At 38.4% G+C, this 15,743-nt stretch overlaps 1 protein-coding gene across 1 annotated transcript in view; it reads right to left on the bottom strand.

The window, feature by feature from the left end:
* nrgna (neurogranin (protein kinase C substrate, RC3) a) overlaps nt 1-12,794 on the bottom strand; it is a 46,592-nt gene extending 33,798 nt beyond the window's left edge. The window contains exons 1-2 of the mRNA XM_051932147.1: nt 12,621-12,794; nt 942-1,088 (exon numbers count right to left, since the gene is read on the bottom strand). Coding sequence (XP_051788107.1) covers nt 942-1,088; nt 12,621-12,635 — 162 coding nt within the window. The 5' untranslated portion in view covers nt 12,636-12,794. The remainder of the gene's footprint in view (nt 1-941; nt 1,089-12,620) is intronic.
* Between the last annotated feature and the right edge of the window lie 2,949 nt (nt 12,795-15,743).

Genomic DNA, 15,743 nt, shown 5'->3' with positions numbered 1-15,743 from the left:
CAAAAGATGAAGAGATGCAAAACTGTAAGACTTAACTACATAAATGGGTCTGAGCTGTTCACCATAAGGACTGAGCCATTTGTTCTTCATAACTCACCTAGGATGAGCCCAGTCCTCACAAAATGTTCTGTGAGCTTGGGTACACACCCAGATGCTTCAGGGCACTATACTATAAATGTTGCACTGAACACTTTTGCTTTAGAAATTATTCCTTGGCACAGTGTAAAAAATGAAAAAAAAAAGTGTTTGGGTTTAATTAGTCTCACCTTCAGGAGCAAAGCAAAGGTTATGTCCGAAAGCTTTTGAATCCCACCAGGACTCCAATTAACTATAGCTTATCATTGCCCAGGGTCTTCTGTGGTATAGCTCATTAAAATGAAAAGAGCAGATCTGTGTTTTTATCTGCCACAAAGATGCTAAGGGAGCCCTCCTCCTTTCACATAAAGATCTATTCATATCACCTCAGCTCATTAAAGACACCAGTTTATCACTTAAAGACCTTTGGTCCAACTGATGAAGGACGCAATACTGAGCCAGCCCAGGTTCATATGAGATACAGAATGCCCATTTTGGTGCTATCGTACTCTAGACTATCGTCTTGTTTGTATGTGTATGAGCACAAGTGTGTCTCTAGGATCCATTTAAGTCCACCCTGTGTGTGTGTGAGAAATAACCTCAGTCCAAAAAAAAGGTCTCTTACGTCAGATTTGAAAGCTTGCATGCATGCGTGTATATGAAAAGGGAAGGAAGGAGTCATCAGAAGCATCCAGACAGTCACCTCCTTTAAAATTTGTAGTGTATGACAAGCTGGCTGAGCTGGACATGATTTCAGGATTCAGCCACATTTGGTGTGGAGTATAAGCCCGCTCACTAGTGTTCCCTCCTAATTCTCTGTTGCACAATTCAACATCTGCTGAGCATTCTCTTGTGTTGATCCTCACCTCTTCTCCAGGTTTGCCACTTTTGATCTTCTTTCTGGTCATGTGGCCGCGAAAGCTGGCCTGGATTTTTGCTGCTGCTTTATTTGCCTCTGGGTCATCCAATGGAATGTCCAGCACTTCCTCATCTTGCTGCTTATTGCAGTCTTCCTGGGATGGCAAAAAGATGAAAACAAAACATAAAAATAAAGTTCACAAACTAAAATGTAAAATAGCATATAAATGTATAAAGTGCAATCCATACACAAGATGGCCTCTGTGAGCAATGTTAAGTGACTGACCCAAATATTACATTACAACCTAAGGCTGGTTTATGAAATCATTCTTGTAAAGTACAGTAGTATTACAGAGAGTAAACAAACAAGTATGGCACAGAATGGCCTCATGTGGGAATGTAAATTAAAGAATGCCCACAGTTAGCATATGTATTAAGCAACAGTGCTTACTTCATGTAAAGTTAAAAAAAACAGTCTGTAAACTGATAAAAAATCTTCACGTTTTTGAATCTGTCATTTTTTACATTGCTTATAAGTGTGCAAAGGAAAACAAATTGCTGCATTTACAGAAGCAGAATTTCTGATTTTAGAAAGAACGTAATCTCTTTTGGTTAACACGGTAGGTAACACAGTGCTTAGTGTAGATGCTTCACATCCTGACCTGACCTGGTCCTTGTCTGTTTGAAGAGTGCACATTGTCTCCGTTCATTTGGGGTTTCATCCACAAGCTTAATGCATTTAGAATGGTTCAGAATTCATCATGCCCACTATAAAGATTGACTGCTTACCTTGCACTCAAACTTTCCTTGCACCCAGGACTGCTGCTATAAGCTCTGATGTAATTCAATCCATTATTAAAATGTATGTTTGGGAAGTTAATGATTTCTTCCACTTTTTATCATTGATCAATTACTATGAATTGCCTCAAAGAGTGTAATATTTTCATAAGCAAATGACCATTTAGTAAATTTTATTACCGTGCATTTTCTATTTCAGGGTACCAGTTCTGTGGGCATCAAATGAAGGAAATTACTTTGAATGGGATGCCAGTCCTCTACAGGGTACAGTTTTTAAAACACTCACACTAGGCCAGAGCAGATTTACCAGTTAACCTGACTTGCTTGTCACTGAGATCTGTGAGGAAACCACAGTGTGGAAATATCTTTTTGGACTGAAGGTCCACAAGACAGTAATTAGGTTGAAACTGAACTGTGAAGCAGCAGTGTTATGCAGTGGACCACTGTGCCCCCTGATAGCAAACTAATGACAGCTACAAAAATATAAATAATGAATGATTGGATTGACAAGATGGTCGAGGAGAATAAGCAGCAGCTGCTTATCTAGGAGTTTGGCTGCCTAAGCACAAAAAGCCATTAAATTCCTTTCTGTGAAGCCAACTAATGCCTCCAAATGCCCTGACACTAGTTGATTGTCAGTGGGCATAATGCGATACAATGCCATATTGAACTTATTTTCTTCTGAGATGTAGCATGGATTTTTAGTGTTTTATTTCAGTTAATAAGTAAAAACACAAATATATTTACAGTACTATCTGAAATGCATGATTACTGAGCTAAAAAGAAAACTTTTGAGGATGAGTCAGCTGCTTTGAAACTTACATATGAAAAATGAACAATATCTGTAGGTCTAAACTTAGGATGCAAAACTTCACATCGTCTTTGTCTTCGACCATTTTCTAACTCCAAGGTTGCTTTCCATTTTGCCTGTTAAATTGTTGGTGTTCTAATGACTTGGTCATTTGTCATGACGGTGTTTTGCTTCCCAACTATCATTAAGTTAAAAGTGTCCAAGTTCCAAAAGGTCCACCCACATAACTCAATCATAAATGCTTGCTAAACTGGCTCTTTTGTCCTAAATTGTTCATAAATGGGGATTCATTCTGCTGAACACATACAGGTGAAAGAAATCCAGGTTGCCTTTCAGAGACACAACTGATTAATTATAAGAATTGAGAATGGCCTGCTTTTTAAAAGCCATTTTAATAAAAAAAAAAAAAAAATAGGTCATCGAGCAAGCTAGATAAAAAATTAACATCTGAGTAGCAAAAGCCTGGATAAGAACAATGTTGATGTAAATGTTATTCTGCATCCACATTCTGTACAATATGACGGAAAATTAAGCATTAAAAAATTAAGAATATTTTTGAAAAATGCATAGCCACCAAGGTCAATAGAAATCTAAGCCCACTTCACAATTCTGTATTCACTTATACCATGCATGAGAGCACATGGCATACAATTTAAATTTAAAAAGGCTTCCAGGGAAGCATTCAGAAGGGATTCTGGTTTATATCACAAAACAGGGCTTTAAGTGAAAAAAGGCCCAATTCATACACCAGCTACAGTTAAAAAAAGGCAGAATTATACAATTACAAGGTGAAGGCTTATAGTCATCAAGCAAAAATGAAGTTACAGCTTCCCTAAGTCAGGCAAACCCTCATGCTAATGTGACCCATCCTGAGAGGGACGGGGGGGATTGTGGATGGATAGTAAAAACTTGACTATTTTCCCTGTAAACAATCAAAGATGGAGATAGTCATCATAATCTTCAGTGCTAATATACTTTTTCTGTTTAATGTGCTTTCTACAACATGCTTAGCTGGTCAACTTATCCTCATCAGCTTCCTTCAGTTCCTACTTGGGGATTCAAGACACTACCAGGCAAACCGAGTCATATAATCCATCCAGTGCCTCCTGGATTTTCCCCTCAGTCTTCTGTCAGTTAGCCATGACCAGTACACCACAAGTGGTCTCCATTTTTAAAAGAATGGAAAAGATGATGTGCTTCAACTACTGGGTGGGGGTTCACACTGCTTATCCTCCATGGGAAATTCTAATACAGGGATACTGGAATGTAGACTCAATCCAAAAGTTTATCTTAAGTTTGGATTCACCCTTGGCTGCTGGAGAGTGGATTGGCTCTGTCTCTGTTGAGGAGACATAGGAGTTTGCCTAACTGGCAGACATATGGTTTTTGGGACTTGGTAAAATCTATATGACTTTGATATCTTGTGGAGAGGGCTACAGGAGTAGGGGTCTCCAGGGCTACTGCTGTGTGTCATCGAGTTCCACTACTTGTAGAATAAGACTTTGTTCTTATTGATTTTTGCATTGGACTTCATCAAGGGTGTGAGTTTTCTCCTTACTGGTTCATGACTTGCAAGGACTGGATATCAAAACACAACTACCGTATATAAATTTTATATAGCTGTTATTAAATGGTGTTTGAAAGCGCCTACAGATCTCAGCTCAAGGTTCTCTCTGAACACCACCCTCTGCAACTGGGTCCTGGACTTTTTGACAGAGAGGCCCCAGTCAGTTTTGGATGGGCTGCAACACTTCCAGCATCATCACACTGAGCACTGGAGCGCGGCAGAGCTGCATGCTTAGTCCACTGCTCTTCACCCCGCTGATTCACAACTGCACAGCCACACACAACACCAACCACATCATCAAGTTTGCGGATGATATGACGTTGCTGGGACTGATAAGCAGGGATGATAAAACAGCATACAGAGATGAGGTGGGACGGCTGTCTACATGGTGTGAAGACAACAATCTATCTCTCAATGTCGACAAGACAAAAGAGATAATCGTGGACTTCAGAAAATCACATCCTGCACACATCCCACTCAGCATCAACGGTTTAGATGTGGAGACTGTTAGGAGTGCCAAGTTCCTCGGTGTGCACATAACTGAGGAACTTACATGGATGCATAACACCTCATCACTAATCAAGAAAGCCCAGCAGAGACTACACTTCCTGAGGCGGCTGAAGTGAGCAAGCCTTCCCCCTTCCATCCTCACCATATTCTACAGAGGCACCATTGAGAGTGTTCTGACCAGCTGTATCACGGTCTGGTATGGCAACTGCAACATATCTGACTGCAAGCGCCTGCAAAGGATAGTGAAGACAGCAGAGAACATTATTGGGGTGCTTCTCCCTTCACTACAGGACATATTTTACAAATGCAGTGTCCACACGGCCTGCAGCATTGTGCAGGACCCCTTACACCCCTCACATGGACTTTTCACACTTCTGCCATCCAAGAGCAGATACTGCCGCATCAAAGCCAGATCTGCCAGGCTGCAGGAGAGTTTTTACCCCCAAGCTGTCAGACTCCTTAACACCAGGCTGCCCCCTGGGATCTTCCACACGGACTCTACCCCCTCTAAAAACAGAACGTTTATACATGCAAGCCACTGTCCTGCAAAGACGAGTGTGCAGGGAGAAAAGAACTGAAAATCTCATACTGACCTTTAAGGATTTTGATATTCTTGATATACTTCTGCTGTGAAACATTCTGACCTGTCATTGTTTACACATGTCTTAAACAACTATTACCATACACTGATAATTTCTGCATTATCTATATCTATTATTTATTTATTATATTACATATTTGTTGACTATATTTATGTATCTAGATTGCAAATGCCATACATTGCATCAATGTTCATATTGCTTACTACACGTCAATATTGCTGCTACTTCTTTGTCTTGTCTTTGCACAATGTCTTATGTGTTTTAATTTTAAATTCAAATTTTAATTCTATTTTTAATTTATTATTTGCACTTCATGTTGTTACACTGTGGACCCTAAGCTTCGTCTATCTGTTTACTTGTATATGGTTGACATGACAATAAAGTTCGCTTTGACTTTTGACTTTGACTCTCAATGGCCTACTCAATGCAGGAAAGAGTGAATAGTTCTCCAAAGTGGAGTAGTTTACTTGAACAAATCAGTGCAGTGGAAGCAAGTTTCCGGATATTGTACTGGACAGTGGTGGTGAAACAGAAGATTAGTCATTTGACAAAGCTTTTTGTTTACCAGTGAGTCTACATCTACATCCTCGCCAGCCCAAGGTAGTGATGGAAAGAATGAGATTGTGCATGCAAATGGCAAAAATGAAGCTTCTCTTTAGAGTTGCAGGAATAACTCTCTGTAACATGGTGTGGAGCTCAGCAATAATGGAGGACCTTGGACTACAATCATTGGTACAAACCTTTCCTCCAAATGTGGTACATTGCCACAACTGGTATAAAACACTCTTTACAGTCTGCTGTTATACAATTAAGACAAATCAAGAAATATGTTAGGTGATTGTGGCAGGGTCGAATGATTCTGGTTAACCAAAAAAACAAGTCAGTGCAGTTACTCAGTTCGATGAGAACACAGCGGGCCTAAGGGGATCTATAGAGTAAAGATGTGCGATAGCCAAAAAACAGTACCTTGCCCTACCTCAGTGGCTGCAGTGATTAGGCTAATTTGCTTCTACTAGAAAACCCTGAGACAAGAAGCACAGCTCAGGCCATGATTTTTCCTAAAGACCCAATCCAAATCAGTGCCTGGAGTTTCCACTCCTCTGCACTCTTGAGTACTTCTGCAGATAATTACTTCGGGGATTCGATCAGATCATTCTGTGTAGGAACATGAAGGACCAGAGGTATCAGTGACAGACAAACATATCCTACTGAGGTAATAAGTGTCTAAAAGCACGCATGGCAACAACACCTAAAAAACACAGATTTCAGTTATACTTGTGTTAGGCCAGCATTTAATTTAAACAACCAGAAGAGCATTTTTACTTCATCCTGTGCAATAAAATGAGTGCTGCACAGACTGGATCTCCAGATGTATTTCTGCAATGCTTGCATTTTGAAAGCAAAAAGCTGACAGAAGGGGATCCAGGATTTGATGTGCTGTCCAAGGAGCAACTGAAACTGTCAGCGCATAATAAGGTCAGGAGTTGAAGTGAAAAAAACAGTAGAACGTGAAGTGTTAATAAAAAGTGAAAGTCTTCATGAAGAACTAAAGAGTGAATTAAAATAAAAAAGGTACCAGAAAAAAAAAATCAGATAAATCAATGACTCTGTATAGAAGTCAAGCAGAAAACAAAGGTGGCAGACTCCAAAAGAAGCATCAATGAGTCTGAGAATCGATGGGAAAATCAGTTAAAAATTAAACAAAAAAAATTGCATCTATTTGAAAAATGGGGAGGGGAAAATACAAAGATTAATTAAAAAGATTAAAGTCACGATTGGAAAAATCAGAGCAAATGGCTTAGGGATGATTAGAAAACATCAGAGTGTAAATAAAAGATATACATCCCCAAGGAACAAACAAAGGAAGGAGTTATAATGGTAGGTCACCATATTAACAGAATGAATAAAAAGGTGAGGGCAGTGTAAGAAAATCACAGAACATAAAGATAAGACCAAGTCTCAATGAGAAACATTAAGAGAGTAACATAGATTAGATTCTACATGAGAATAAGCAGCCAAAAGACCAGAAACTCTTGAGCCTATATCGAAAGAAAGGGTAGTAAAAAAAGATAACGTCCATTTAGAAAACATGAGGAAAGGAGAGACATGGAGAAGTCTTCATGAGGAATATAATCTGTAAGGAATTAGGTTAGAATGGAGTGCAATTCAAAGAACTGTGTCTCTACAAGAAACATACATGAGTGACACAGGACAGAGTCTCTCTGAGAAGTCTGAAAAGGGGATAAAAATGATGAAGAAGTCAACATCAATGTATAAACACAAAGAGAAATACAAATGGCTATCAAAAACACTAACGTCTACATTAAAATGAAAGATGACTAAAATGACAGGATGATTTTAACACACAAAGGAGATATAAGGCAAAACCAAATAAAAAGTTAAGAATAAAGACCAATGTTTCTCTATGAAACACACAGTAAAAAGATAGTAGACAAAATCTACATTAGAAATGCTGAATGAAAAATGAATGACTTTATGTTAAGTGGCTTTAAAGATCAAAAGCTTTAGACATAATATTAAAATGAAGAGTAATTAAAAAGCTGAAGTCTTTTTAGTGTGAGTAAGTCTTAGTGAAAAATTCATGATTTGTCCATCAGAAAGACACAGAAGAGACAAAAGGAAAGGACTTTGTTTGAAACTTTAATTGAATAAAATATTAGTGAAGAACTGTGACAAAGAGGCGAAAATCCAAATAAGAAACACACACAAAAGAGACGTCCGACAAAGTCTCCAAGAGAAACACAACTAGAAGTTGAACTACTAGGTAACACAGTTGCCAGGAATTTGTGATGGTCTTAGAGAAACAAAAAACAGAAAAAACTCAGCTGACAGTACAATATGACATCATCACAACATACGAGGAACGTTCACTTTTATATCTTCGTTGGAAACATTGATGGCGGGAGGAATAATAATTGGGCATTAAAAAGTAGGTATGACACTGGGAAAATTGCATTGTAAATGAAGGTGACTATTTAGAAAAGTGAGGTCATTTGTTTTTGAAATTCTTAATAAATAGAGTTAAAAAAAAGTGCAGAAACTTTTTGAACGTCCCTCGCAACTTACAACAACAGAAAACTACTCAATAGTGGACCAAAACACAATAATTGTGAATTTCCCCTTGGGATTAATAAAGTATCTATCTATCTATCTATCTATCTATCTATCTATCTATCTATCTATCTATCTAATACATTAAACCATGTGAAATTATGCCAAATGACTTTCGTGCCCTGTGTAAGTAAACATAATTTACAGATAAACAGATATTGGGGTGAATTGAAAGTCCATCCATCCATTATCCAACCCGCTATATCCTAACTACAGGGTCACGGGGGTCTGCTGGAACCAATCCCAGCCAACACAGGGCACAAGGCAGGAAACAAACCCTGGGTAGGGCACTAGCCCACCACAGGGCACACCCACACACCAAGCACACACACTAGGGACAATTTAGGATCGCCAATGCACCTAACCTGCATGTCTTTGGACTGTGGGAGGAAACCCACGCAGACACAGGGAGAACATGCAAACTCCACACAGGGAGGACCCGGGCCTCCTTACTGTGAGGCACCATCGCTACCACTGTGCCACCATGCTGCCCGAATTAAAAGTCTAAATATAAACTGAAGGTGACTAAAAAGACAAGAGAGCGTCTTAATGAAGCCTATAGAAACATGGCTAGAGAAAACATTTTATGGAAATACTAGCAATAAATAATAAATCGACTAAAGGTCAACTGTATGTGACCCACACAGAAAACGATTTGTAAACTACATATTTATGATAAACACACATTTATATTAAACAGCACTAAAGTCTACTTTTAAAATGAATATTGTGTAATATTGTGCAAAATATCTTTACAAAATATGAAGAAACAAGAGATAGGGCAAGGTCTTCAGAAATAATCTACAAACAGCCTTTATTCAAGTGAAGGTGAATGAAAGGGTAGCACATGTAGTCTTTATATTAGAATAAGAGATGACTAATAAAATTAGTCTTGGTAAAAAAATGCAAAACAGAAGGATAAGGAAAAGTCTGATGAGACATGAAATAATAAGTTTAGAATTCAGAGAGACAAAAAAACACAATGCAAAATCTCAGTGATAAACACAAATAGCCAATACTAAGATAAGAAAGTAGAAGATTAAAGAGCCATAACCTCCATCAGGAATTCACTGACACGGCAAACTGTCTATTAGAAAGGCAAATGGTGAGTTAAAAGGTTAGAAATTAAGAACCTTAAAAATGTCACCTTTATCTATTAGAAATACACAGAAAATGTCTCTATACAAAAGATGGAAAAAATAGACATAAGACACAGTCTCAATGAAAAATACCAAGAATTAATAAAAAGCCAAGTGCCCCCTAGAGAATGTCTCAAATAACAGGGACTAAAAGGAGCCATGCACTGAAAAGAAATAGGACAGACTCAATAAGAAATACCAAGAGAAATTTTGATAAAAAAAGTTCACTGAAAACAAAAAGAGTGAATAAAACTGTCAAATTATATAAGATAAAGACAGTGGAAACAATTAAAAAAAAAAACCTGGGGAGATGAATAAATGTGTCTTCCTCCCAAGGCAAACAACTTGAGACTACATGAAAGCCACCGTCTGTGTACAAAAGTAAGTCCTGGACGCCTCCCAAAAAGAAGAAATATAAATGTCTGTCTGAAAGACTGAGAGAGCGTACACAAAAAATGCACAAAGATCTCAAACAGAGAAAAGAGTAAAGACAACTTTATGTCCTCAGCAAGAAAGCAGATTAAATAAAACAGTTAAAACCACAAGAAGAATTACCAAAAGATAAGAAAAGACCAGTTCAGGCACTAGAAATGGTGCAAATTTCATATAGACAGTAAATTGGATGGAAATTGAACCTAGGCCCCTGCAGGTGTTAGGCAGCAGCAACAACAGCTGTGCCAATGTGCCACCTTAACAAAGCAATGCCATAGGCAATTTTATCAGATAACCATTTCTGTTCCAAAATAATGGATGCGCTATGGAAAGTGAGAAGGAGTCAGGAGCAGACATATAAGGTGTGTTATTCATTTTTCTTTAGCTTTCATCTTACATGAATGTTGCCTGCTGAACACATGGCCACCACTTTGTTTCTTGTGTCACATTCACTACAAACAAGACTTATGGCTATAAGGGGAGAAAGATACTGAAGATGCCCTTTTGTCTCTGTCACAAATATGATCAAGTTTCTTTAAAGAATATAAATATCACACTGTATTTGTAAAGACTGTAGTATTTGAAATGTGATTTTGATGTACAGAATTAAAAAAAAAAACATGATGCAAAAATAAAAAATGAAAATTTGAAAATGTGTGAATCTGTATAACAAACCCAGAAATGATTACCTAGAAACTGCAAGCAAACAGCCCTATTTAATCCAGCCATTTATCAACTTGAACACACCCTGTCATCACCTGCAGTGGGCTGTTTCTCATTCCGCAAACTAACTTTTTTTTTGACAGTATCACTAATGATGTTTGGACTCCAAGAGCATAAACCATAGCAGCATGCTGTGTTTCAACAACAGTTAATACTGAATAGTTTCAACACACAAAATAGGAATAAATCTCTGACAATGAAATCTGAGATAGGAGGAGACTAAACACTCGGAAGATAATTCACCTGCATGTAAAACGAACTGTTCAGGATGATTTTTAGTTCTCACGTTCAACAATGCCCACTGTGAACCTCACCTACTTACCTTAAACTGCATTTGTTTACATTTTATTATCTCTTTAATATTCAGGGAATAAAATTATGTCATAACATGTTTATACACTTCTAGTTGTATAAAAATGCTTCTCTGGTTTAACAAGATGGCAAGACGCAGTTGAATGAAGAGAAAAAAATAAGAAGGTCAAATGAAGAAGGGTATAAAAAACTATCCAGAAGCTAAATAAAATGGAAGGGATATGTTTATTTAGAATCTAACTACTCCCATTTTTTTTTGCTTAAAATTTTCAAGACAGTAGTCACCATAAATTAAGAGGTGGAGGATAAGTGGGAGATGAGGAGTCAATTGGCTCACAGTCAGTATTAGATCTCACTTGGTTGAAGGCTCCTTTTACTGATGTCTACCTCTGGCCCTCTTTCTAAAAGCTGCAGAGTATGACAAACAAATGAAGCACTACCAATGCCTGAAGGTGAGCTGCCCTACCCTGAAAAAAGTGTGATTAGGTCTTCTCTGGTGTATAAAGAATGGCAAGAATTTTCCGCCTGATACATTAAATCAATTATGATCCACCTAACCTGATGCTGAGCTCTAAATGTTAGAGCTGGCATATATTTTCAAATAAAATCCAAAATGTTTTCAACATGCTGGCCACTGTCATATAATTTCTTATTAACAAAAGAAGAAGAAACGCCACCTTGAAAAAACTCTTATTGAATGTGGAGCCATGGGGAATCATCATTAACTTAGTAACTTCATTAACGTTAATTAATGGAGGTGAATTACTTTTGTAGTATTAAAGAGCCCACATAAATGGACCTCCCTTGCCCTACCATTTTGTTGAAATACAGCAGCAGTTTGGAAGTACAGTACCTGTATTGCCACAAGGCACACTACATTTCCAATGGCAGCGAAATCAGGGCTGGCTACCTGAAACAAGGACAAAGAAATGGAAAACGGCAAAATGTGGTTGTGACGGCAGGAACAAAAAGAAGGCGAAATGATTCAAAGTGTTTAATTAAAGTGTGACTATATTAAAGGGTCGCACTCGTGTCCTGATAGAGTGAATAATATTGGAGTATTTATGATGGAAATTCATTTTTCATTGACTGTCTTTCACAACGCGCAAAGTAGAAAATAAAAATGAAAAAACACCACATTCCGATTATTTTACCAAATAGCATGGGATCGTTAAAAGATCTGGTTGTTCAAACATCATGCACATTATTCAATACACAATATATAAAATGTAAACGCCAAACCAGAATGTGGTGCAAAATGAAATAATTACATAATGTGAACATCTACTGTTGTGGTATGCACAGTTCCGAATATGCTCTGCAAACTTATTTAACTGATTGTCGTCTTCCATAATTCAATAATACTCGGCCACCTACCCTTTATCTGGCGATACTCAGGGTTCGATTCTCTTGACCCTAGAAAGTGCGACCACCTGTAGAGAACACTGCGCAGCAGGCGTGAACGTACTTTCTGTGTAAAAGTGGAGTGTAAATAGCGCACAAATTCATGCCCACGGGTTGTAAAAGTGAGGCGCACACAGTAATACATGATACTCCATCTAAGTGGTAAATGTGGCACAAAGTCGCGCTGCTCACACTCCCACGCAATTCACTGTCCGTTAGGGCCGGAAGCTCCCCGAAAGTTTTTGGCAGGTACTCACGCTGCTGCAGTCCATGGCGCTCCGTGGGGCGGTACGATGCGGTGCAGTCCGAGTGCCGCGCGGCGCTCTTAATCTCGCTTTCGCTCTTTCTTGCTTTCACGTTCGCTCGCTCCCGCCTTCGGCTTCGCGACTTCAGCGCTGACTGAGAGACTCTGGAGGCATCCAGCACCGCAATTACATAACGCGCCTTCACGCGCCTACAGCGCAGCCTATCAGCGGCCGCGCGCTGCACAATAAAACGGCGGCGGGATGCTAGCTAGACCCCCGCCCCCGCAAGCGCGCGCCTACCCAGCCAGCCATCCATCCTTCCAGCTACCCACCCACACGCGAGCTCATACACGAAACGAGATGCTGTGACAGGACAGGTGCTGCGCGGCATCTTGTTGAACAAGAATTCTATCTATCTATCTATCTATCTATCTATCTATCTATCTATCTATCTATCTATCTATCTATCTATCTATCTATCTATCTATCTATCTATCTATTGTGCCTTTCACATCTATCTATCTATCTATCTATCTATCTATCTATCTATCTATCTATCTATCTATCTATCTATCTATCTATCTATCTATCTATCTATCTATCTATCTATCTATCTATCTATCTCTTTTTAAAGCACTGTCATTAAACCCAAGAAATCTTAGGACTGCACATGGTGTCAAAATTTAATTAACAGAGCAAAGGCCAACTGACTTGCAGTGCATATACAAAACACACACACAGACATGCAAAGACAGGGAGGGACAAGGACAGATTTAATTGAATTTATTTTTGTATAGCACTAGTCAATGCATGGAAGCTCAGAGCTCTAAAAGTATTAGGCTCATTTTTTTTACACATCTTTTTGCTTTGTCACATCACCTTGGGTCATCCTTTTGTTCATGAAATTGACATTACTTGCTCTGCTTCCAAACTACACGCTGCTTGCTTTTTTACTATTAGCTTCCAGCACCCAAGCCTCCAAGTTGTCCAATTTGCCAGTAGTCTTTTTTGGTTTTGAATATTACAATTACACTCCACAACGCTGTACTGGAATAAGGTGATTTGGAAAAGGATAAATGAACATTACCACTATAGTATAGGACAATTGCCTGGACTATTGCATATTTGCAGAGAGTCAGTTGTCTTATATTTGTCAAATATTCTCTCCCCTGCAAAGAACTGTGGGGTACAAGCTTTGTTTTTTTCTGGATTTTCTTTTCTTCTCCTCTATATTAAGTAGTATTTTGGGATATGCTTTTCGCTTTGTTTTTATATTTTGTCAGTACTTTGACTCTTAGGCTGATTTATAGTTTCTGTGTTTAGTGATATGATTAGGGATCTTAGCCATTTAATGATGTAAACAGCACATTCTGAGAAAAGAAAATTTTTACCTTTAGAAGAATATGCAATTAGATGTCCCAGAAATTTAAGGCACACAAGGCAGAGGTTACTAACTGGTAAAGTTCAGCTGTCAGAGCCCTAAAAATGGAGATAACAGAATACTGTAGGTGTTGCAGAAAAAAACTAATTTACACAGCTGAGCCTTCAAATGCAGCAAGCAAACAGAGAGAGTGAGAATGTGAGAGAGGGACAGAGAGAGAGAGAGAGAGAGAGAGACGTTACATTTTTAAACTCTGCCTTTCTATTTACTCATAATACTACACATCCATTGTTAAACACCAGAGGACTTGTGCAGGTTCAAAGGATATTACCTGCATGTGCTGACCTGCACACAGATGCCAACAAGTAGGAAATCACTGCTGAAGTAGATGACAGTGGGCTTGTAGGGCCAAGTTGGCAACATGTACTGGTAATGTTTGTGATGGCAGCTGTAGTCCTAAAAGCTGCTACAGTAACTAATGACAGAAGCACAAAACGCTGCCTTCTGAAGAGCCGATCTTTCCCACCCATGCTCCAATAAACTGCAGCAGACCAACAAGACTCCTTTTTAATTCTGCCCACTTTGGAATACAAATTGCACATTAGCTAAAGGATGTCACTTGTGCCAATTTTCCTGCTAAGTTTCCAAAGTGGGGATCACTGCAAAGCAGGCTTCATGGTCCAGGTCAGTTATGAAAGTGACAGTGTTTTATGAGTAATTGTCTATTGTATTGATATTTGCAGAATCAACTGCATAGGGATCCAGGGGTATTAGTGTGATCCCCTTTATAGGGGCTAGGGTGGGGACGATATTTGTGAGATTCTATTTTTTGAAACTGAAACTGGTGCAACTAACCTGTGGGATTTAAATTTATTTTGATAGCTTGAATGTGTATGTGAGCAACATTCAAAAGTCCAGTAATGGGCTGATTATCAATACTGTGCTAATACACCCTTATGTTATGGGCAATAATCTTGCTTAGATATAAAAACAAATAGGCGGTGCTGAGAAACAAAGATTCTGCATAGGAATGAGGTGTTTATGTTGGCAAACATTTTATCCTGCAGGCAATGTACAGAAGCAATTAAAAGGCTAATAAAACAACAGGCTCTGTCTGTAGAAAAGAAGTGAAGGAATGTGCTGTTTAAAATTAGTACAGAATTAGTGGTCCAAATAGGGTCACAGCTTTAATTATGTCTGTACAAATCACAAGAGTCCGTATTAGACTGTGCAAAGTGAAGATGAGGATTTTCATCCAAAAAGTCAAAGAATATGTGCTACTGCAAAAATGTAAGGGTATGTGAGAGCCTATGATGGATTTTATTTTACAACAACATATATAAATTTTATGTTAAATATAAATTATGAATATAAAGATGTTGAACATGTCTCTCTATTATAAAAGAGTGACTTTCTCAGAGATACACTTTCACGTCCCGTGAGACAAGTCTTTGTGCCAAGAGATTTAACCACACCCAGGGCCGGACAGAAAACAAAGAGTCGATGACAAAGTAGAACGTCCTAAAGAATTCAAAAACATTGGCGTGATACACATGCAGAGCAGGTTAGAGATAATGTAAGTAGGAAAATTGAAAAGTCTCAAAAAAAGGATAGTAAAGATCACATTAGGGCTAACAAATGGAAATTATTACTCTGTGAAATAACGGAACAGCGAAAAGAGATCGAATATATTGTTTGGATTTAAACTTTAAGTCAGAGACTTGTAGATCATCTAATTTGTGTTTCCATCAGGG

This window comes from Erpetoichthys calabaricus, chromosome 9 (assembly GCF_900747795.2).
Source record: "Erpetoichthys calabaricus chromosome 9, fErpCal1.3, whole genome shotgun sequence".
NCBI lineage: Eukaryota > Metazoa > Chordata > Cladistia > Polypteriformes > Polypteridae > Erpetoichthys > Erpetoichthys calabaricus.
This window is presented reverse-complemented; position numbering and strand designations above follow the sequence as displayed.